This window comes from Rattus rattus, chromosome 4, assembly GCF_011064425.1.
Source record: "Rattus rattus isolate New Zealand chromosome 4, Rrattus_CSIRO_v1, whole genome shotgun sequence".
In the NCBI taxonomy this organism is placed as follows: Eukaryota; Metazoa; Chordata; class Mammalia; order Rodentia; family Muridae; genus Rattus; species Rattus rattus.
The window spans coordinates 5,875,572-5,897,720 of NC_046157.1; the positions used below are offsets into that span (position 1 = coordinate 5,875,572).

The 22,149-nt window shown below is 54.9% G+C and overlaps 1 protein-coding gene across 1 annotated transcript; it reads left to right on the forward strand.

The window, feature by feature from the left end:
- Window positions 1-715: 715 nt before the first annotated feature.
- Window positions 716-19,646, forward strand: Ephb3 (EPH receptor B3). Its single transcript, XM_032899997.1, has 16 exons — window positions 716-1,313; window positions 8,929-8,993; window positions 10,498-11,170; window positions 13,444-13,599; window positions 14,291-14,641; window positions 14,755-14,879; window positions 15,056-15,215; window positions 15,304-15,412; window positions 15,741-15,793; window positions 16,697-16,819; window positions 16,925-17,172; window positions 17,617-17,832; window positions 17,950-18,099; window positions 18,190-18,383; window positions 18,483-18,638; window positions 18,751-19,646. Exons 1-16 carry the CDS (start codon window positions 1,220-1,222, stop codon window positions 18,857-18,859), a joined length of 2,982 nt encoding a protein of 993 aa, XP_032755888.1. The 5' UTR covers window positions 716-1,219; the 3' UTR covers window positions 18,860-19,646.
- Window positions 19,647-22,149: the final 2,503 nt, after the last annotated feature.

The window sequence follows — 22,149 nt, forward strand, 5'->3', positions numbered from 1 at the left end:
TCAAGCTATTCCAAACTTTCAGATTCTTCAATTCTAGGTCTTAACACAAAAGTTCTCTGCCCGGAGCACTGCCTCCCATCCCCAATACACTATTATTCATCCATCTTTTATATTGTCACTTAGATGCTGTTTCCTTAGACCTAACATTGTACTTCGAAAAACTAGGTTCTTTCCCGGCGGGAATGCTTGTTAGCCCCGATGTGAGTTTTAAACCCACCTCCACACATGGCTCCAGGATAATGCAAGCTTCTCTGCTCTAGCCATTGTGGGTGCCCAAAAATATTTTCTAACAAATGATCACAACCAAATAGAAGAATAAATAAACCCTTGAGAGTCCCTTGAAGTGGACTCTGTCAGAGTGGGTAATCCCCACCCTCTACATCCCCTTTCCTACTCGCTGAGGCCTATTCTGGTTCTGAATGTACTTGGGAGAGAAAAAAAATCATCTTGACAGAATCCCATGGGTCTGCTAACCACAGGGGGGCGCCCCCAGCTCGTTCTATCTGGTTATCACCGTCTAGGACTCGAGCTGGTTACTAATCGCCAATAGGAGAAAGGGGCGGGGTTACCCGACTGATGGACAATGTGGCTCCGCCCAATCTAATTCATCTTTTCAGTGGCTCCTCCTGCTCCAAGCCCCAAGACGCCGAGGGTGGGCTCGGTGGAAGAGCGGCCAACTGAACTCCAGCAGAGTGCTCTCGCAGCAGAACCAGCTGGCTGGGCGGTCTGTGAGTGGGCGGCGGGTCTCTGGAGGTGTGGCCTGAATGTTGACAGGCAGGCAGGTAGCCCCACCCCTCTCGCCCAGAGCCGCCGCTCCACCGCGAGGACCAGCAGAAGTGAGTACGTGAGCGGCGCAGTCTGATACCGGCTCCTACCCCGGACGGCGCGCGCACCGGGAGCCCGGGATCCGAGCTCGGCCTCAGTGGACTGTGCCCCGAGAACCGCGACCATCTGCGCCCTCCATCTCCCGAGTCATCGGGCATCAAGCCACCCAGCGCCCCGGATCCTCCTGGACCGGTCCGTCCAGATTCCCGCGGGAACGACCTGCCGGCATCTACCCTGAGTACCGGGTTGGGCGACACCTCAGATACAGAGCCGCCCGTCTGCTTTGCGCCCCCTCCCTGCCGGGATCTCTTGGACTGTGCGCGAGCCTTCTTCCTCAGGCGCCCCCAGCCCCGCCGGCGCGGCCCGGCTCGGCGCCCCCCGAGCGCTCCGGGCTATGGCCGGAGCTCGCCCGCCGCCGGGGCTTCTGCCGCTGCTCGCTCCGCTGCTGCTGCCGCTGCTGCTGCCCGCCGGCTGCCGGGCGCTGGAAGGTGAGCGGCGTCGGGGTCCCGCGCGCTACCGGGGAGCCCCGCAGTATGGGGCCGCGGGCTGAGCACACGTCCAAGAAGGCTCTAGGCTCGAGCCGGCTCCGCAGCCCTCTTTAGGGGAACTGCTGGCATCTGGACTCGGCACCGACTCCCGAAAGCTGCAGTTCGGCCGAGGGTTTTTGGTAGGAATAGCCTACAGTCAAAGCAGAGAAGCGAGACCCCTCGGGGTTTTGCACCTCTGGTAGGCGAGGAAATGTGGGCGACCCAGCATCAAGGCGGGGGCTGCGGGACTGGGCGCTTGGGCGGGTGAAGCAGAACTCTTAGGGTTGGGGGCTGCACTGGTTGAGAACCCGTTGTAGTTAACAGTAAGCGTGATTGTGTGCACCCCGCTTTGTCAGGGGATGGCTGCGGGGGTGGAGAGGCAGGGGGCCTGTCATTGTTTATGGTTTCTCAAGTGCCAGCAATACAAGAGGTGTGTGTGTCTGTTGTAAACCTTCTCGGACCCACCCCACCCCCACCTCCAGCAGGACCTTCGGAGGGCTTAGGTTTCCGTTGAACCTCACAAAACAGGGATTTGCCCGGGTAGCACCTGAGCCGAGTGGCTACTAGTCATCAGAGGCGGGAAGAGGTCAGCCTTGTCTGTGGGATCTGTGAAACCTACTAAGACTGCTACTGAGGAGAAATTGAACTTGGACAAACAAACAGCCGGAGTGTGGCTGGCCCAGACAAGAGAGCTCACACTTACGCCACTTGACATGAACTCACAGGGAACACCAGCACAGGTCACTAACACAGTCTAGAGGCACATACAGCCCCTCTCCCCCGTATTAGAAAAATTGTAAACCCATTAAGTCAGGGGTGAAAACCTTCCTTAATGTGGAGGGAGGGCAGCAAAGAATTTGAAGGAAAATCGGAATACAGGCAGTACTTAATGTGTGGTGTATTGGTCAGATCCAGACACTTTTTTAGTTGAGGAACAAAACATGGACCCTATGCAGTCGGGTTCCTTCCATACATTCACAGTGTAAACGTAAAGGAAGAAAAGAAAAATCTTTAAAACAGTTCAGAGAGGTTTCTGGTCTTTGGAATTTTGGTGCCCACTGTGCTGACAGATTTATTCACATGGGTGGACACATGCAAATTTAGACAGACACACAGAGGTTGCACCCACACTTACACACACTCACCCACTCACCCACATGTGTGTGATAGGATCTCAGGCGTGAGAAAGCAGTGTAGGGCTTTGTTGTTGGTTGCCTGAAGGGTGCAAGCCAGGGAGCCTTTTGAGTTCCCAGGTCTGTGACTATCTTAGCTCAGGAGAGGCAACGTGGGCACATGCACTCTGGGACATATACTTAACTGTGTGTCACCTGTGTGTATCGGGTCCTATGGCCCCTTTTGTGGGATGTGGTAGGTAATAGAGCAGAGAAGGGAGTGGTAGAGGTGTGGGGCTTGGGGGAGATGAGCTAAGTGTACCTGAGAAGGATCTTCCCTTCCTCCTTTTCATCCCCCACAATCCTCAGATCCTTTGAGGCGGGCCCTAGCTAATAGTGTCTGGCCCAAGGAGCTGATGGTGACTGAAAGGCCCTTGTGATCAGCTATGAATGGGAGGCTAAGCCAGTGAGGGTGTCTCTGGAAAGTAGCGGGGCCTGCAAATGTGGATTTTATCATTGACCTCCGTGCTTTCTATTCCTCTGCTCTAACATGGAAATGGTACCAACAGAGATTGAATTGTTACTATGTGTAAAGGACTTAGCACAGTGTTGCTGTTCAAGGATTAATTGTTACTCTTTGTCAACCTAGGGTCTGCTCTTTGGGGAGCAAGAAGTGTCCTTACCCTGCTGGAGGGACTGAAAAGAAGGAATGATGGGAGGAAAGGCCGGCCTGGAAAGTTGGGGCTTATCTCCCTGCAGCTCCAAGGGGGAAAGAGATAGAGAGCAGGGTCCTGCCTACATCCCAGCTGTCTTTCTGGGAGTCCGGGATGGGTGGACTTCAGGTCTGGGAGACTGTGTCCAGAGAACAGGGCTCTTTGGTTCCTTAGTATTGGTGGTCTGTCACCAACTCTCAACACTTTTCAAGTGGTTTGCCCTGTATTTTGGCTCGTGTGTAGACTGGGGTCCCCGAGCTGTGAGTGCCGCCCTTGTGTACCCACAAACTGCCTGACACTGGTTCCTGTTCATTCTCTTCCCAGTTTCCCATTTGGATGGGATCAGGATGTTACTAGTCCTCCCTAGTTGAAAAATTGCCACACACACTACCCTGGATCTATGGGGCCACCTCATCGCTGACTCTATCTTCCTTTAAGAACTTTTCTCTAGTTCCCACTAGAGCAGGTCAGTGGGAAAGAGGTGTTCAGCGGAGGTGATCAGGCTAAGAATGAGGCCTGGGATGAGGATCGGAATCTGAGCCACAGGTCCTATGCATTTGAGAAAGAGTTAAGTCCCAGCAGGAAGGAGACCTTTCTGTGAAAGGAGACTTCCCAGTTTGTAGAAGGTGGGGTGGGGACATCTCTTTTAGTTAAGTCCTCCTCACTGCAGTAGAGTCTGGCCCTGGGGGAGAAGCAGCAAGCCTCTGTCCTCTGAGGTGTGACCCTGAGAATCTGGGAACTGCCAGGGGGACAGCCCAGGATTGTCTTGGATTACTTATGCTTACTGCTTCCTTCGCATGTCTCTGTTCTTCCTTCCCATCTCCCATCCCCCACCATCTTGTTTGTCACCAGCCAGAGCTTCAGATCCTAGGAGGGACAGCAACAGAACCAATTTGTTTCTCACTGCCCTCCTCTTAGCCACCACTGCCACTTTGGCCCAAGCAGCTGAGAGCCTAGGTTGTTGTGGGGAAGGCCCTTCCACTAATTAAACAGAAGAGGCTGAATCACCAGGCCTGCATAGTTTGAAAATTGTAGACCTGCCTGTTGTGCTGAGTCAAACTGGTTTGTCGGGCTTGGGGGGGTGGGGGGGTGGCAGCTGGGTACCTGATGGGGTGGGAGTGGCCCCTTGGCCCAAGGGCTATCCTTAGGCCAAGTCTCCCATGGCCTTCCGCTTCAACTCCTGGTTGGGCCACTGGGACTGGCATCCTGGGAAGGAATGGAGGTCTTGTGCCAGGGCCAGATGTCCATGGTCCAGGCTGGCTGGCAGAGCAAGCCAGGGTGGGAACACTGAGGCTTTGGGCTCCCTGCCCTGTGCTTCTCCCCTCTTCTCCCTCTCAGGTTTATTTAATTACAAATCCCCATGATCTGAGAGAAAGAATGAAAAACAAAATGTGTTCTCTGTTCAGAGATGCTCCCCTCCCCACCGTCCCTCATGTGGAGACCATGGGACTATAGCTAAGGATGGGAGAGTGGCCCTGGGGAAGTTAGGCAAAAAACTGAAACAATAACAGAAAGAAAAAAAAAAGCCCAACACTACACCTACCTGAGTGTGTCTGCAAGTGCGCGCACACGCATGCACACACACACACACACACACACACACACACACACCCCTCAGACCCTAGGGGCAGGACTCCCACAAACCCTTTCGTTCTCAGGCCTTCCCAGCTGGTACAAGCATGAACATAAACTGACCCATGACTGAATAAGAAACTGGGAACCTGACCCCCTGTTTGGGTGCACGGTAGGGACTCTATGGGGGTAAAGGACAGTGTGGGTAGTTTCCTCCAACTTGTCAAGACTTTAGGGCACTCCTTTCAGAACAGACCCTGTTCCCTGTCCCTGCCCAACTATGATCACCCCCCAGCTTCCCTGACCTTGAAATATGGCTTTCTCTGACCACTTGATCTGTGGCACTTATACTCCAGGGTATACTCTGGCGGACTTGGAACCTGGAGGTGCTGTGGGGTCTGGCATCTAAGGAAAATTCAGTGGGCCTGGCCCATCACCAGGGTAGCCAGCTAGGATCTCTCTCAAGCTGTGCTCTTGCACAAGTGTCAAATGAGACCCTCAGAGGCAGGCCAGGGTATCCACAGTGGCCCCATCATGCCAGCTCTCCAACTTAAGTCCGCCAGATCCTGAGCCAAACTGCTGAATGCAGCTTCCCTCCCCAAGGCTTAGGAGTCCACACACTGCCATTTTGCTGCCAGGGAAGTGGCTTGCTGTTTAGGCAGGGGCTATACCTGGGGAGGCCGCACCCAGCCACACCCAGATCATCTCAATGCCCCTGCCCCACCCCCAGCCTTGTGACCTGACTGACAGCTCCTGCTTTAGCTAGGACAACAGGAAGTAGAGCCGGGGTTGCCCTGCCTTTTGGAGAGGCAGGGTGAGAGTTAGTGCCTCCCCCCAACTTTTCCATCACTCTACTACAGATGCCCCAAAAAGAAGCATGCTTGCCTGTGTGTCCGCTGCTTGTAGAACCCCCAAGTTCTCACACCAACTTTAATGGTTTTTTTCCTCCCCTGAAACAAGGTTTCTTGGTGTAACCCTGACTGTCCTGGGACTCTCTCTGTAGACTTTACTGGCCTCGAACTCATAGGGTGTGTGTCACAAACTGCCCCCCGGATGGAGTTCCCTTGCTCCTTCATGGCGCTGTGGTGCGTTCTCCATGTGCATGTGGAAGAGCATGTTACAAGTCTCTGCGGGGAACTAGTGCTTGTGTTTGTAGTTTCTATGTAGCCGTGCGATTGGGTGTGTGAGAGGAGGGTGTACGGTTGGGTTGGGCGTGCCTGTCCTTAGTAAGGCTGTGTGGCCGACAGTGGGTCTGCCTTAGGGCACGCTGGATCTGTGTGTAAGAAAGATTCTCTCTGTGTGTGAATGTCTAAGGAGAGTAATCACTCTGTACCATATGCATCTGTCTGAAAAAGGCAGACTAGCTGTGTGGGGGGCCGTGTACGTGTTTGCGGGTGGCTCCGAACGTATTTGTCCACCATATGTGTTGACTCGCCCTTCTTTGGTCCCAGTAGTGGGGAACGAGCTCTGCCACTGAGAACCGGGTACTGCCAGTGCAAATGTTGTGTTTGTGCATAGGTGAGAGCCACACGGTTTGCTGCCACAGCTACTTACTTAGGCTGTGGCCCGATGGAAAACCGAAAAAGTGCTTCATCAAAGCCCCAGTTCCAGATCACCAGTATGATGATAACTTCCTGGTGACTCTTAAGAACAATAAGAGTCCTGTGTCTACGGGGTGGCCAGCCGTCCTTTCTTATCTCCCTCCACAGCCACCTGGCTGAGGGGTTGGCAGTGTAAGCAGCAGCTAGGAGTATTCCGAGGTTGCTCTTTTGTTCTAAGTCCGTATCTTCACAGCAGAGAAAAGGTCTCCCTCCCGGTACCATGGGCAGAGATGGTGCTATAACCCTCAGTCAGTCCTTGAGACCCGGGCACTGATATACTCAGTCTGCCCTAGATCTCCCTCCCGTGCTTGGGGCAGACTGCAAGGAACAGACCCCTCCTCTCCCAAGAGAAGAGGGGAAACCAGAGCAGCCCGCCTCCTCCCCACCCTGGTGACCGGAGCCCGAGCCCCTCCTCAGGCACACAGGCCTGGAAACCCAAGTCCTCTCCTCATTAATGGGAAAAATGTGCCGAGATTGAGCGATGGCCAAAGGCTGATCCCCTCTCTCCCTCCTCCTGCGCCCGCCTCCAGCCCTCCCCTCTCTCCTCCCCCTCCCCTCCTCCCAGAGCCAGCGCAGGGCTTGTTTTAAACTGTGGAGGAATCTGGCTGGAGGGGGGGAGGGGGGCTGAATATTTGGGTTTAAACAGTTCCAGATGGGTTTGGCACTGGCTGAGCAGAAGGAAGTGAGGGAGAGGGAGGAGGGAGGCAGCGCGCGGGAGCAGTGGGAGCCCTTGCCTGCTCCAGCGGGCGGGCAGCGGCAGGCGGCGGCGGGCAGACAAGCAGGCGGACTGGCCGGCTGGTTGGCTGGGGGAGGGTGTGTGCTTGGCTCAGCGCGGAGCGGCTGCTCCCTGGGACAGGAGTATTCCAGGCTGCCGGCTGGGGAAGAGGCCACTTGGCAATCCCCTTCTCTGTCGATGTCTCTTTGGGCCTCCTTGTCTCTTCATCTCACTGTCTGTTGTAGTCCGCTGCCCAGCATCCCGACTGTCTGGTCCCAGCCTGCCAAAGTCCTTCAGCTTGGCCCATCTTCTGGCCCAGCTAAGCCCCAGCTTTCCATCCTGTCTCTGGGTCCCTGCTTCTGACCATCTCTGCCACCTGCCAAATATGTGTCTGTCGGTCTGTCTGCCAGAGGAGGCTGGGACGGCTTGTGCAGCCGGCCTTGTAAGGACCACTAGCTGCTGTAGTTCTAGAGCCTGGCTCCTTGCAGCGAGCGTCCGCTGCACTCTGCCCCTGTGCCGCCCACCTAGGTCCACTCATCACTGCTCTGTTCCCCGCTGGGTTCTCTGATGGCTTCTGCAGGAACGTGTGAATTTCAGACCTTCTAGGGACCCTCAGCTGTCCCACCAAGGATGTTATGGTCTCTAGACGTTCTGGGGTATCTCTGCCTGTTAAAGCCCAAAGTTGAGGCTGTCTTGACTCTTAGGCAACAGGGATGAGGTGGGGAGGGGGTTGTCCCTTCCCTTCCTAGTGTCATACTAGGTCTGATCTTGGAGTCATGCTCTCTTCAGTTGTCCAACCAAAGCTCAGAACCAGATTCTAGGGGTGCAAGTTTGTGTCTAGAGCATTGAGGGTGTCTCTCCCATGCTGGAGCAAACTGAGCTACAAGGAACCTGGAGCTCAGAACAGAGAGGGGCTGTCCTTTGATTCACAGAGGAAGGCAGCTCACCTGACTTGAAGGTCCAAGAAACACTTCCTGGAGGGAGAAGTTTAGCTGGGACACACAGCCCGATTTCCAGTTTTCCAAGCTCTATTTGGGGGGTGGGGGGGCGTTTTTGAAACAGAGTCTCACCATGTACCCCCACACTAAGCTGAAACTCCTCACCCTCCAAGCCCCAACCTCTCAGGTGCCAGGGTTACAGGTGTGTGCCTCCACGTTGGACTCTCCCATCCCTTTAAAGGGATCACTGAATCAGCGGGACCCAAATTTGTACTGCCTTCGGCCCCTTGGTCCGTGTCCTAACAGTTTTGCCAATCAGACCAGCCCGGCTGGGCATCCCTCTTCCGTAGAGGGCTGTGAGCAGTGCCTTCTCCAAGGATTTCGTGAAGCTTTGAACTAAGTTCTAGCTTAGCCATCGGTGGTCCTTTTACCTCAAAGAGCATCCTTGCTTCAACCCCCACAGGTGGCTGAGGAGGAGGCTGGGAGCAGGCCCTGGCCTGCCACTGCTCTTCCCCAGGGCAGTGTGTGAGGCCCAGCCTTTGTGCTGGGAATGGAGTCAGGGGAGGCCCACACTGCTGGGTCTGAAGCCCACAGCCCTTTGTTCCAGGATAAAGGCCCTGCTGGCCCCTTTGTGTGGAGATTAGTAGAGCCTGAGGTGTGTGAACCAGCCACTGCTCCAACCTCAGTTAACCCAGGCCTAGGGTCAGAGACAGACATCTACCCCTAGCCAGTCAGACGGACACCTTTGGAGTTGTGACTCCTCTGGGGATGACTTCGGGATCTCTGGGGAAAGGGAAGGCATCTTTGGAGACTTGGGAGAGGCTGTGCCTGATGGAAACTGATTTCTTACATCCCTGACTCTCCTGGGTGACTTCTCCCTCATTCTGAGGTTAGCCCCTGACCTTTCCTTCTGCTGTTTCCCCAGAGACTCTCATGGACACGAAATGGGTGACATCCGAGCTGGCATGGACATCTCATCCAGAGAGTGGGGTAAGACTTCCCAGTCATCTATACTGAATATTGGTTCCTGTTACGCCTTCTCCCTCCATCCTGACATCCTGACCTGGTCTGCTTCTGTCCTTAGCTCCTGTGGAATTCTCATTCCCCTCTTGTCACTTCTTAGCCCGATCCTCCCAAGGTGTGAACATTTGTTTCTCTTGTTCTTCTAGCTTTGTCCTATGGTCCTCACCTAGCAGTCCTTCCAAGTCTATTCAGACCACCCCACTCGCGCCGGGGTTCCTGGAGAGAGTGCTGGCTCAGGATCCAGGAAGCAAAGCCAGAGCATGGTAGCTTTTAATAGAAGCACTTGGGAGGCATAGGCAGACAGAACTCTGTGAGTTCTAGGACAGCCTGGTCTACACAGTTCCAGGACAGCTCAGACTACATAGTGAGAGAAACTGTCTTAAGAAAGAAAGAAAGAAAGAAAGAAAGAAAGAAAGAAAGAAAGAAAGAAAGGTGTCTTTAAAAAGAAAGATAGAGGGGTTGGGGATTTAGCTCAGCGGAAGAGCGCTTGCCTAGCGAGCGCAAGGCCCTGGGTTCGGTCCCCAGCTCCGGAAAAAAAAAAAAAAAAAAAAGATAGAGGGGTTGGGGATTTAGCTCAGTGGTAGAGGGCTCGCCTAGCAAGCGCAAGGCCCTGAGTTCGGTCCCCAGCTCCAAAAAAAGAAAAGAAAGAAAGAAAAGAAAAAGAAAAGAAAGAAAGATAGAGAGATAAGGAAGAAAGAAAGAAAGAAAAGAAAAAGAAAGATAGATAGACAGACAGACAGACAGACAGACTTCTAAAAAGATCCAGGAGGCCTGAGCCCCAGATCTCTAACATATTGTGTGGCTTTGACTTTTCTGGGCCTCTATTTCTTGACTATTAAATCCCTACCATTCTAATGTTTCTCAGCTGTTGGAATTAACTTCCCCAGGTGGCCCTCATGGCTGGGCTGAGCCCTGGGGTCCTGGAGTTTGAGGGCACTACAGGCTCTGTAGCCATCAGGACAACTGGACTGTTGCTGCTCTGACTCTGTAAGCCTTGAGCTTCTTGTAGAATTTCTGTGACGATGGAAAGTGTTGGTAGTGTTGACAGCCAGCTATCACCAAATGCTTCCTCTTGGTAGGGCATGATTAGCCAAGTTGCACTGTTTCGTTCCCCAAACCCTCATCTAATTTCCAGTCAACCCCACTTTACAGGTGGTAAAATTGAGGCCCCAAGATAACTCATAGGACTGGCATCAGATCAGGCCCTGTTCCAGGTGCCTTCTTATTTAGTTCTGTATTCCTGAGGTATGCTAGTTATCTCTTGGTTTCAAACCGAGAAACTGAGGCACAGGGAGGTTAAACGACAAAGGCGCTCAGAAAGCAGGGCTTTGAGCCTGTGACATAGACACCCAGAAAGCTAGGCTTTGAGCCCATGTGCGCATGCTCAGCCCCTCACCACAGAAGCACCTCTGTGAGGTAAATGCAGCAGCCCCGGATACTCATTCTCCTTTTTTACTTGCTCCACACTCAGTGGGAAGAAGTGAGCGGCTACGATGAAGCCATGAATCCTATCCGCACGTATCAGGTGTGTAACGTGCGCGAGTCCAGCCAGAACAACTGGCTGCGGACGGGTTTCATCTGGCGGCGGGAAGTCCAGCGCGTCTACGTGGAGCTGAAGTTTACCGTGAGAGATTGCAACAGCATCCCCAACATCCCTGGCTCCTGCAAGGAAACCTTCAACCTTTTTTACTACGAGGCTGATAGCGATGTGGCGTCAGCCTCCTCTCCCTTCTGGATGGAGAACCCCTACGTGAAAGTGGACACCATTGCGCCAGATGAGAGCTTCTCGCGGCTAGACGCTGGGCGCGTTAACACCAAGGTGCGCAGCTTCGGGCCGCTTTCCAAAGCCGGCTTCTACTTGGCCTTCCAGGACCAGGGTGCCTGCATGTCGCTCATCTCTGTGCGCGCCTTCTACAAGAAGTGTGCATCCACCACTGCAGGCTTCGCACTCTTCCCCGAGACCCTCACGGGGGCTGAGCCCACTTCGCTGGTCATTGCCCCCGGCACCTGCATCGCTAACGCTGTGGAGGTGTCTGTACCGCTCAAGCTCTACTGCAATGGCGACGGGGAGTGGATGGTGCCCGTTGGTGCCTGCACCTGCGCTACTGGCCATGAGCCAGCCGCCAAGGAGACCCAGTGCCGCGGTGAGTGGGGCCTGAGGAAGGCGGGGAGGGAAGCCTGGCGGCAGCCAGACTTCATATCTCACTAGATATGGTCTCAGGTGTGGATTGGAGGGCAGGAGAGGGAGGGGCAGCTGCTGTGAAATAGAGAACGTCCTACAAAGAGGGACACGGGAGAGAAAAGGAGACCCGGGGAAAGAAGAGGGAAATGAAACCGAGGATACACTCAATGGTGGGGCACTAGGCTGGCATGCACGAGGGTCTCCCTGCAGTCCCCAGCACCAGAGAAGGGGTAATGAGGGAGAGGAGGAGCAAGAGAGATGGGGGCTTTAAATTAAAAGAGTGGAGACCTGGTGCATGCTTGACTAGTGAGCAGTGGGAACCTCGACAGACATTCGAGGCTTGGTCATGTCTCCAAATGTATACTTCGCCTTGCAAGTTTTAGAAGGGCTCTCAAGAGCTGAGGGGCTGATGCTGTGGGCATCTCTTTGCCTTAAGGTTTCTTGAGAGGCAGTGCATCTGGTACAGTAGTTAGAGGCCCAAAGTCCTTCTAGTCCCGACACTTCAACTTCCTGCTTCTGTGAGCCCGTGCAAGTCACTCAGTCATGCTATATCCATGGCTCCCTCGTGCAAAATGGGTCTGTAGTAGAGACGTTTCCAAAGAGTGTATGGGCATAAGCCAGTGATGCCCTGACCTAAGACCTCATGTCACCGTCTGATGGGAGCCACTGGTCCAGGAGTGTGGAGGTACAAGGAAGACAGGGGTTGTTCAAGTCTTTCTTTCTTCAGCAGGCAGGCCAGAGACTCTGTGAGTCTCATAAGGCCTCATGACCTACTGGCTAGCTGTAAAATCCTCTTGATGGGGTGTTCTCTCTTAAGCCTCACCACTACCCTGTGGAGTGATTGCTCTCTTTCTTCCTGTTTTGCCAACAAGAACATTGAGTCTCAGGGAGATTCTGTGCTTCAGCCCCCACCCCCTCCACCCCCCCCCAAGCTGGCATTAAATCCTCACCCAAGGCTGAAGTGGGGCAAGGTGTGAGGGTCGAGAGTCTTGTCTCTTCTGTCTGCCCATGTCCCCATGGGACTTGTGACTGTACCCCACCCCGCCCCCAAGAGCGGGAAATGTCTCTTGTCATGGCCCTCTGTGAGGAGGCTGGCCCAGCAGCCTGCCTGCCTCATGAGGCCCCCAGTATTGGGTCTCCTCACTGGCCCCTCTGCTTCCCTTTAAGAACCTGCTGGAAACTTCCTCTTCCCAAGTGTGGAAAGCGGGTGGGGGTGATGAGCCTGACAGCCCAGAGAAGGGCTAACACTCTGCAGGTCCCTGGCAGGAAGTGCAGGCTGGTTCCCATAGCAACCAGGCTGGCCTGGCCTCTGCCCCCTCCCCCACCGGTTCAAAGATCTAGGGTGGAATATCACCTTCATGAGGGGAGATTAAACTCTAAAGAAGGGCACAGCCGCGGCTACGGGCATCACGAAGCTCGGTGACCCTCTCCAGAGGTCACCTCCTCATGGGTAGACTGACGAGTCTCTTTAGTGTGTCCAGGACAGCCTCCAGTTACGTCCATTATCCTATTAATCCTAGTGTCCCCTTTCACTCCTTAAATATTCTGATTTTGAATAATAAATAATATGGCCACCCTACACATGAGGAACATGCAGAGCTCGTGCCACGGGGGCTGAATATGGTTGGCAGGAGGGATGAGAAGGGTGTCCAGGCAACCGGCTCTAGCCTCATTTGGGACAGGTCCCCCGGGACCCGGGAGGCTTTGAGGCCTTTGAACTCCAGGTGACCCCAGCCTTCTTGCTGTTTTCTTACCCCCTCTTTCCTCTTTTTCTCACCACTGCCCAGCCCTCACCCCATCCTGCTTCTTGGTGGGCAGGGTCGAGGTTTGCCAGGAGCCCTCTGCTGAGAAGTCCTTAACCTGGCTATGGCAGCATACTAGAATCGCCTCCCAGGGAAGGCTTGGGCGTCTCAGCAGAGCATAGGATGCTGAAGCTCACTGGTGCTGTCTTCCCCATCCCCTCCTCTTCCTCTTCCCCCTGCCCTGTGGCAACAAGCCCAGACCGTGCAGGTGATGGGCTGACATCTTCCGAGGCACTGGGGGATGGAGGGGTGAAGAGGAATCTGCTGATGTGGGTCTCAGTGGGGCAAAGGGGCCCTTTGTATCTGTCTGGAGTTGGGCAACACCAGCATTGCCCCCATGGTCTGGGAGTTGGAGGGGCTAAGACACAGGCTGGAAAAGGCCAGGTTCTCTCAGAGGAGGGAGGTAAGTATACGTCATCTTTTTCTCTTGCAGCCTGTCCCCCTGGGAGCTACAAGGCAAAGCAAGGAGAGGGGCCCTGCCTCCCCTGTCCCCCCAATAGCCGCACCACCTCTCCGGCTGCCAGCATCTGCACCTGTCACAATAATTTCTACCGCGCAGACTCAGACACAGCGGACAGCGCCTGCACCAGTACGTGAGCTCCTACGCCCTGCTTCCGCAGGCCTTTCCATCCTAGAGAGCCAGTGTCAGTGAGATAACTCCTCTAGGTGAGGAGACTGGAGCTCAGTGGAGGTGGACGCTATGCTCAAGTTGTCACAGAGGAGGTGATCGCCCTTGAACTAGAATCCAGCTCAGCCGGCTGGTCCATCCACCTGCATGCTAACAAGATCCCTCTAGTCAGCAGGCATCGGGAGCTGGCTAGGACCTCCCCAGCTCACCACTCCTTTGTCTGCTGTGCACTCAACCTAGCTCTAGCCACAAGCTAAGGGTGTGCTGTCCCTTAAGGGTGTCCTGCTCTCTTCCTGTCCTGGCCTCTGCCATGCTAGGCATCGTGCCAGGTGCTGGGGATGTAAAAGAAAGGGTGATGTTGTCACTAAGGAGCTCAGCACCAAATCGCACAAACAGATAATGACCATGTAATATGTTAAGTGCCAGGAATGATGTTAGCAGGGGTATGGAACCTGGAAGAAGACAGACGATCAAGATAGGCTTCTAGGAGGAGGTGACATTGCATTGAGTTTTGATGGGTGAACGGGAGTCCTGTTGACCCCGTGAGGAAGTGCAGAAAGATTCTTGACAGCGGTGGGATAAGTGTCCAAGGCAAAGTGGGTAAAAGGGTGGTCCTGGGCCCCCAGCTTATTTCTCCTTTATGCTCCCAAAGCGGTGCCATCTCCCCCCCGGGGTGTGATCTCCAATGTGAATGAGACCTCGCTGATCCTCGAGTGGAGTGAGCCCCGGGACCTTGGCGGACGAGACGACCTCCTTTATAATGTTATCTGTAAGAAGTGCCGTGGCAGCTCTGGGGCTGGGGGTCCGGCGACCTGTTCACGCTGTGATGACAACGTGGAGTTCGAGCCCCGACAACTGGGCCTGACCGAGCGCCGGGTCCACATCAGCCACCTGTTGGCCCACACCCGCTACACCTTTGAGGTGCAGGCTGTCAATGGCGTCTCGGGCAAAAGCCCTTTGCCGCCCCGCTACGCAGCTGTGAATATCACCACCAACCAGGCCGGTGAGAAGGGGGCCAAAGAGGGGGACCTGGGTCATCTTGCCCTGGATACAGAGGGGTCCTGTAGGAAGGATGCCTGGGCCCAGGAGTCCTTAGTGGACCTCTCTGTTCTCCAGCCCCATCAGAAGTGCCTACGCTCCACTTGCACAGCAGTTCAGGGAGCAGCCTGACCCTGTCCTGGGCACCCCCAGAGCGGCCTAACGGAGTCATCTTGGACTATGAGATGAAGTACTTTGAGAAGGTCAGAACTCCAGGGGCAGCAGCAGAAGGCTGGGGGCTACACAGGGACAAGAAACACCCAGAGAGCATTAAAGGCCTTTGGGATCAGGGCCTCAGCACAGGGCGAGCCTGATTATGAATGGGGGTCAGTGGAGTCTCTGCTCACCTGACAATGCCTCCGTTCTCATGGCATTGCAGAGTAAAGGCATCGCCTCCACTGTCACCAGCCAGAAGAACTCTGTACAACTGGACGGACTGCAGCCCGACGCCCGCTATGTAGTTCAGGTGCGGGCTCGCACGGTAGCGGGTTACGGACAGTATAGCCGCCCAGCTGAGTTCGAGACCACAAGTGAAAGAGGTACGTCCCTCTCTCTCCCCTGCATGCCAGTCCTGCCCCCAGTTCACCTTTCAGATTCTTTCACTCACTGCTCCTCCTTGACCTCCAGGCTCAGGGGCCCAGCAGCTTCAAGAGCAGCTTCCCCTGATTGTGGGATCCACCGTAGCTGGCTTTGTCTTCATGGTGGTCGTCGTGGTCATTGCTCTTGTCTGCCTCAGGTACCGTGGCTGCCCCACAGACTGACTCAGGCTCCCCTTGACTGGAATAGAGTTCTCCCGCCACACTCGTAAACCCTCACCTCCCTTCACAGCCACAGCCGTCCTGGGCCCAGACTTTCCTTGCCACAGAAGGCCTACTCCAATCCACCCTGTTTTCTGTACCCTTGCCCTACTCCCCAGAACTTCAGCCCCTACCCAAGAGACTCAGGAGGGACTCTGACCACCAGCCATGGGTTCCCACCCTTGGCTTGTGTGTGGGCTCCAGGGTTCCTTGTACAGAGGGAGCCAAACCACTTTGCCTGAGGCTTCCTCTGCTCTGTCCGTGCAGGAAGCAGCGCCAGGGCCCTGATGCAGAATACACGGAGAAGTTGCAGCAATATGGTGAGTGTCTCCCTGTCCCCAGTGCCCGGCTCCTGTAGCCTTAGAGATGATTCCCTCCTGCAACTTCATTCTTCTGACTGGCTGCTCCTAGTAGGGTACAGTTCGTCCCTGATTGGCTAGCCCCAGAGCCTTAAGATTGTGTAGCCCCTGTCCCAAAGACAGTAGTAAGCCCGGTGGAAACAAAGTATCACACACAGGAAACAATTGGGCGTTAATTCCTGTGGCAAAGGACACTAAGAGTTCGAAGAGGAAGGCTTCCCACAGGAAGTGGTAGAATGAAAAGAGTTTGAGGTAGGGGAGCATTCCTGGCTCGAGAAGCCTCTGGAAGGAAGTGATGGGTGTGGACTGCCGGGCTGTGTGCCCGGCTGTGGGGGCAGTGAGAAGATTGGCTTGACAGCTGTGAGAATGCCAGGCCGAGAAGTCTGGCCAGGCCTTCGGAGGGTCCTAAAGAGCAGGCAGAGTTTGGACATGACTCTCCTGCTGGTAATTGGGAAGGCTCTCAGGTGAGGAGAGAGACAGTGGACATATTGTTCCAGGAACACGGAGCAGCTGGATGAGAAAAGTGCAGAGGCAGAGAACCCGGCGAGGAGGCTATTGCAATAGTGTTGAAGGCCTGGACAAGGCCGGGCAGTGGGAAGGAGTAAGGGGAAGAATGAACTGGGAAGAAGTTTGAACATGACGAGAGACGAGGGAGAAAGACAGGAATCCTGAGCGTCTAGCTCATGTGGTTCCCCCCGGCATTCTCTCGGGGAGGGGCGGATGCCGGAGCACAGCACAGAGGATGGGCAAGCTTAGCAGAGAGGCTATCCAGAGTACACCCGATCTGGCTGGTCCCTGCCATATGAGCTCCTTCCTGCCTATGGCTGAAGTCCATCCTCTTGTATCCACCTCTTCTCCCTGTAGTTGCCCCCGGGATGAAAGTTTACATTGACCCCTTTACCTATGAGGATCCCAATGAGGCCGTCCGAGAGTTCGCCAAGGAGATCGATGTGTCCTGCGTCAAGATCGAGGAGGTGATTGGAGCTGGTGAGTAGTAACCCGAGAGCAAGTGGTCGGTCATGCAAGGCAGGGATGGGTGAAATGCCGGGAGGATCCCAGCCATACCATGTGACCTATACCTGTGCTCTGCAGGGGAGTTTGGGGAAGTGTGCCGGGGTCGGCTGAAACTGCCCGGCCGCCGGGAGGTGTTCGTGGCCATCAAGACACTGAAGGTGGGATACACGGAGAGGCAGCGGCGGGACTTCCTAAGTGAGGCTTCCATCATGGGTCAGTTTGACCATCCAAATATAATCCGTCTAGAGGGTGTGGTCACCAAAAGTCGTCCAGTCATGATCCTCACTGAGTTCATGGAGAACTGTGCCCTGGACTCCTTCCTACGGGTAAGAGCTAGCCCCGTTGCTCTTCTTCCTGCAGGGAGTTAGGTCAGGCTACCCCCACCACCAAGTCAGAAACCCCATTCACTGTCTACACATGTTTAGTTTAGAGGTAGCCTGGTACAGGGAAATAGCTGGGCCTGCTATACCAACTCTGCTCTTACTATCGGTACGGTCTAAATCTAGCGACTTACTTACCTTTCCTAGCCTCATCTACCTCTATTACAAACTAGGGCCGGTAATACTAGATACTTGATATCACAAGAACCACTGGGATGTTGTAGACAAGATTCACAACACATAGTAGGGCAGCTAACAGCTGTCTCCGTTCAGCAAATTCTGGACACAAACTGCAAAGCGTGGTCTCAGAGGGCTTGGAGAGAACAGGGAGGCAAGCCATGGGCCCGAGAGGAGGCAGCAGGCCCCACTGAGCCTACCTCTTGCCTCCAGCTCAATGACGGGCAGTTCACAGTCATCCAGCTTGTGGGCATGTTGCGTGGCATTGCTGCCGGCATGAAGTACTTGTCTGAGATGAACTACGTGCACCGTGACCTCGCTGCCCGCAACATCCTTGTCAACAGTAACTTGGTCTGCAAAGTGTCTGACTTCGGCCTCTCGCGCTTCCTGGAGGACGACCCCTCAGACCCCACCTACACCAGCTCCCTGGTACAGGAGGAAGCAACTGAGAGGGATTTGAGGGAGGGGAGGGCTGGCCAAGCTGGGGATCAGGGCTCAGGGTCATCGCTGAGTCACAAGGTGAAGGGTATGTCCCCCTCCAACCAGGGTGGGAAGATCCCTATCCGTTGGACCGCCCCGGAGGCCATAGCCTATCGGAAGTTCACATCTGCCAGCGATGTCTGGAGCTACGGGATCGTCATGTGGGAGGTCATGAGCTACGGAGAGCGACCGTACTGGGACATGAGCAACCAGGATGTGAGTGGGGCCGAGAGGGTGGTTGGCTGGTGGGAGTGGGTGGGGTGTGGACCGGAACTCATTTCACACTCCCTACCCTTCGTTACCCAGGTCATCAATGCCGTAGAGCAAGACTATCGGTTACCACCCCCCATGGACTGCCCCACGGCGCTGCACCAGCTCATGCTGGACTGTTGGGTGCGGGACCGGAACCTCAGGCCCAAGTTCTCCCAAATCGTCAACACGCTAGACAAACTTATCCGCAATGCTGCCAGCCTCAAGGTCATCGCCAGTGCCCCATCTGGGTCAGTGTCCTGGCTTCCCCGAGGCCGGCAACCCTAACCCTGCTCCCTAGCTCCCTGGATACACCAAGTCACTCTTTTTTTTTTTTTTTAACCCCACAGCATGTCCCAGCCCCTCCTAGACCGCACGGTCCCAGATTATACGACCTTCACGACGGTGGGCGACTGGCTAGAGGCCATCAAGATGGGGAGGTATAAAGAGAGCTTCGTCGGTGCGGGTTTTGCCTCCTTTGACCTGGTGGCCCAGATGACTGCAGAGTAAGTGTACCCCTCAAGGTGCAGGCTCTGGGCAGGGGCTCTGGCTGAGCCCGGCGTAGCGGGTAGAGGGGAAGGTACTGAGTACCGTTTTTTTTTTTTTTTCTGTCTCTAGAGATCTGCTAAGGATCGGGGTCACTTTGGCCGGCCACCAGAAGAAGATCCTCAGCAGTATCCAGGACATGCGGCTGCAGATGAACCAGACACTGCCCGTGCAGGTCTGACGCTTAGCTCCAGCGAGGGGCGTGGCCCCCGGGACTGCACAAGGATTCTGACCAGCCAGCTGGACTTTTGGATGCCTGGCCTTTGGCTGTGGCCCAGAAGACAGAAGTTCGGGGGAGAACCCTAGCTGTGACTTCTTCAAGCCTGTGCTCCCTCCCAGGAAGTGTGCCCCAAACCTCTTCATATTGAAGATGGATTAGAAGAGGGGGTGATGTCCCCTCCCCAGATGCCTCAGGGCCAGGCCTGCCTGCTCTCCAGTGGGGGATCTTCACAACTCAGACTTGGTTGTGCTTCAGTAGTGGAGGTCCTGGTAGGGTCGGGTGGGGATAAGCCTGGGTTCTTCAGGCCCCAGCCCTGGCAGGGGTCTGACCCCACCAGGTAAGCAGAGAGTACTCCCTCCCCAGGAAGTGGAGGCGGGGACTCTGGGAATGGGGAAACATGGTGCCCCATCCTGAAGCCAGCTGGTACCTCCGGTTTGCACAGGGACTTGTTGGGGGCTGAGGGCCCTGCCTACCCTTGGTGCTGTCGTAAAAGGGCAGGCGGGAGCAGGCTGAGAAGCAGCCTGTGCCTCCCAGAGACTGACTCAGAGAGCCAGAGACGTGTGTGTGTGTGTGTGTGTGTGTGTGTGTGTGTGTGTGTGTGTGTGTGTGTGAAAGACGGGGGTGGGGTATGTATGCGTGTGTTGTGCACATGCTTGCCTGCACAGAGAGCATGAGTGTGTACAAGCTTAGCCCTGTGCCCTGTAGTGGGGCCAGCTGGGCAGACAGCGAAATAAAGGCAATAAGTTGATACTCTGGCTCTTCTCGTTCCTCCTCCAAAGCAGGTCCTCTTGATTTCCTCATGTCAATAATCCCTGGCTGCTAGACCGTCACTACTTCCCAGGGTCAGCGGGAAACTACACTGAGGCCTATCCAAGCCAGATTTCTCCTGTGGTTCAGCCCCATTGCTTTGAGCATCTAACAGAGTTCTCAGAAGCCGTGCATTAACTGGGACATGCAAGCCATCCTCCAGTTCCTTGCTTCTGTGACTCGGGGACAGGCTCCAGAGTCTGAATGGTGTTCTGCAGAGTCTCTAAGGGAGAGCCAGAGGGCTGATCAGTCCCCAGTGCCCAGTATGGTTCTTCCTCACTAGCACTGAGTGTGCCCAGTCTCGGGGCCAAAGCCGAATTTACATCCACATCTTATTTCAACTCAGTAACCCAGCCAGGAGAAGAGGGAGATGTTTAGAAACTTGACAGCCCCCCACAGTCCCCAGCCAACACAAGAGGCAGAAGCTGGAAACCCATGTCTGTAGACAGCCTGCACACGGCTTGGGAGATAGATAACCATGGCCTGAAAGAGGTCACAAAAGTCTGGAGTCAGAGGAATCTTGTGGGAGTGTCAGGACGGGAAAATGAGTAAGGGACGTGGTCCTGGGTAAAGGAAAGGGCTTGAGGAAGTAAGTGTATGTGCCCTGGGTCTGTTTTAACCAGTGATGGCAGGGGAGGGTGAGAGAGCCGGGAGGACATCCGTAGGCGCTGCCTAGAACAGGTTTCTGAAATATCTGTGAATCCTAACTTAGACTGCCCCTCACTGGGAGGGGCCGGCCCGCCTCAAGCAAGGGGAGGGGGAGGGGCGGGGATGGGGGAGGGGCGGGGTTGTCATGTGTGGCCACCTCTGGTGGTTTACAGCCTCCGAGTGGAGCAGGGCTTCCTGGAAGTTTAGGTGGGGGCAGTGGACTATAGGCCTCAGCTGACATTTTAAAGGCAGGCAGGCCATCTGGGAATGGGAAAGTTGCTGTCTCCTCCTGGGTCCCTTCCCCAACCCCTGGCAGACAGGCTCTCACGACTGCCTCTCTACCCCCCCACCCCTGCACTGCTTGCATTCGGTGCCCAGGGTCCTGCAGTGGATACTCAGCGTGAGGGGGTACACCCACAATATGGAGCCTCAGCCGCCCCTGTGCTTTTCCCAAAGCTGTCAGTGGTATGAGGCACAGGGCTACAGGCGAAGGGACATGGGCCTGGTTGGTATCCCTTGCTGAGAGCTCACAGGTCCCAAGTCTGCTCCCCTGCTCTGGTGTGGGGGGTGAGGCTCTGGATCAGTGAGAGGTCTGTAGCTCCTGTCTCCTTCATAATTTTTCCATTGTCTCACCTCCCACAATGTTGACTGGAGATCCACCCACAGAGCGAGGCCAGGACCTGCAGGGCCAACTTGAGCCTAAGCCCAGGGGTGCACAAGTGCTCTGCCGGCTGTGTCCAGCCCACAGAACCCCGAGTTTCTTTCTTCGCCGGTTGCAGATGTCTTCCCCTGCACTCAGAACTGTCTCCCACCGCTCTTGGTGGAATCGCAGCCAGGGCACATGCATGTACTAAAGCCTGTTCCATTACCCACACACCACTTGGTACCCATTTTCACGCCCACAGTCTGTCCACCCGAGCCCCCCTCTTATCCTGTGTACCTGCAGGGTTTCCCAGGACTCAGAAATAATGAGGGGAGGGGCCTGCAAGGCCCACTGCATTCCTGCCAGCAGATAGAGCCAACTGGTGTTTTGTCCAGAGGGCTAGGATGTATTCAGACCCTAGAACCTCGGAACAAAGTTGCAAGGGAAGCAGGGCCTTGGCAGAGGAAGAGAGAGCTCCCCAGGAGGGGTCTAGCTTCCCTACAGGCAGATAAGGAGTGGGGGCTATGGAGTTTTCAGTCTGTCTAGTCTTCGTTAATTACACACGCTGGGGCAGAAGATTAGCTCTCCCCAGTCAATGATTTAAAAGGGAAGCCGGTGGGGGAGGGGGAGGGGAGGTCCTTTCCCGCTGAGGCCAGGTGCTGAGTAAGACCTGGGGTAGTTTAGTATAGTAGGAAGCGCAGCCCACACAGAGCCCAGGCAGGTGTGGAGCAAAAGGCTTCTCTCTCTCTCTCTCTCTCTCTCTCTCTCTCTCTCTCTCACACACACACACACACACACACACACACACACACACACACACACACACACACACACACACGTGACCTTGGCAGGAGGTTGACATTGGTGCCACTCTGTAAGAAGTATATGAATCTTTCTATCCCGTGACAATGTTACAAATGCTCAATCGCATTAATAAATGTAACATCTGTATCCAGGATGGTAGTTACCTGCTAAGGCCTGTTAGCTCCTTTTTATTGTCATTATTATTTATTGATGTGAAACTTGAAAATATAGAAGCTGGCAGAAAAATAGTGTGTAGTGCTTGGTTTGTAGCAGGGCAAGGCACTGGGAGTTACGCCAGCCTCAATCTCTGGAGGGAAAGGTGAAGATAAAGGAAGGAGGAAAGCCGTCC

What these genes read in the sequence shown, in the direction of transcription:
- Ephb3 (XM_032899997.1), top strand. Translation starts at nt 1,220, where the DNA reads ATGGCCGGAGCTCGCCCGCCGCCGGGGCTTCTGCCGCTGCTCGCTCCG. An exon ending in CGGCTGCCGGGCGCTGGAAG is followed by an intron (nt 1,314 to 8,928) that starts GTGAGCGGCGTC and finishes CTGTTTCCCCAG; the next exon opens with AGACTCTCATGGACACGAAA. An exon ending in CGAGGAGGTGATTGGAGCTG is followed by an intron (nt 16,820 to 16,924) that starts GTGAGTAGTAAC and finishes TGTGCTCTGCAG; the next exon opens with GGGAGTTTGGGGAAGTGTGC.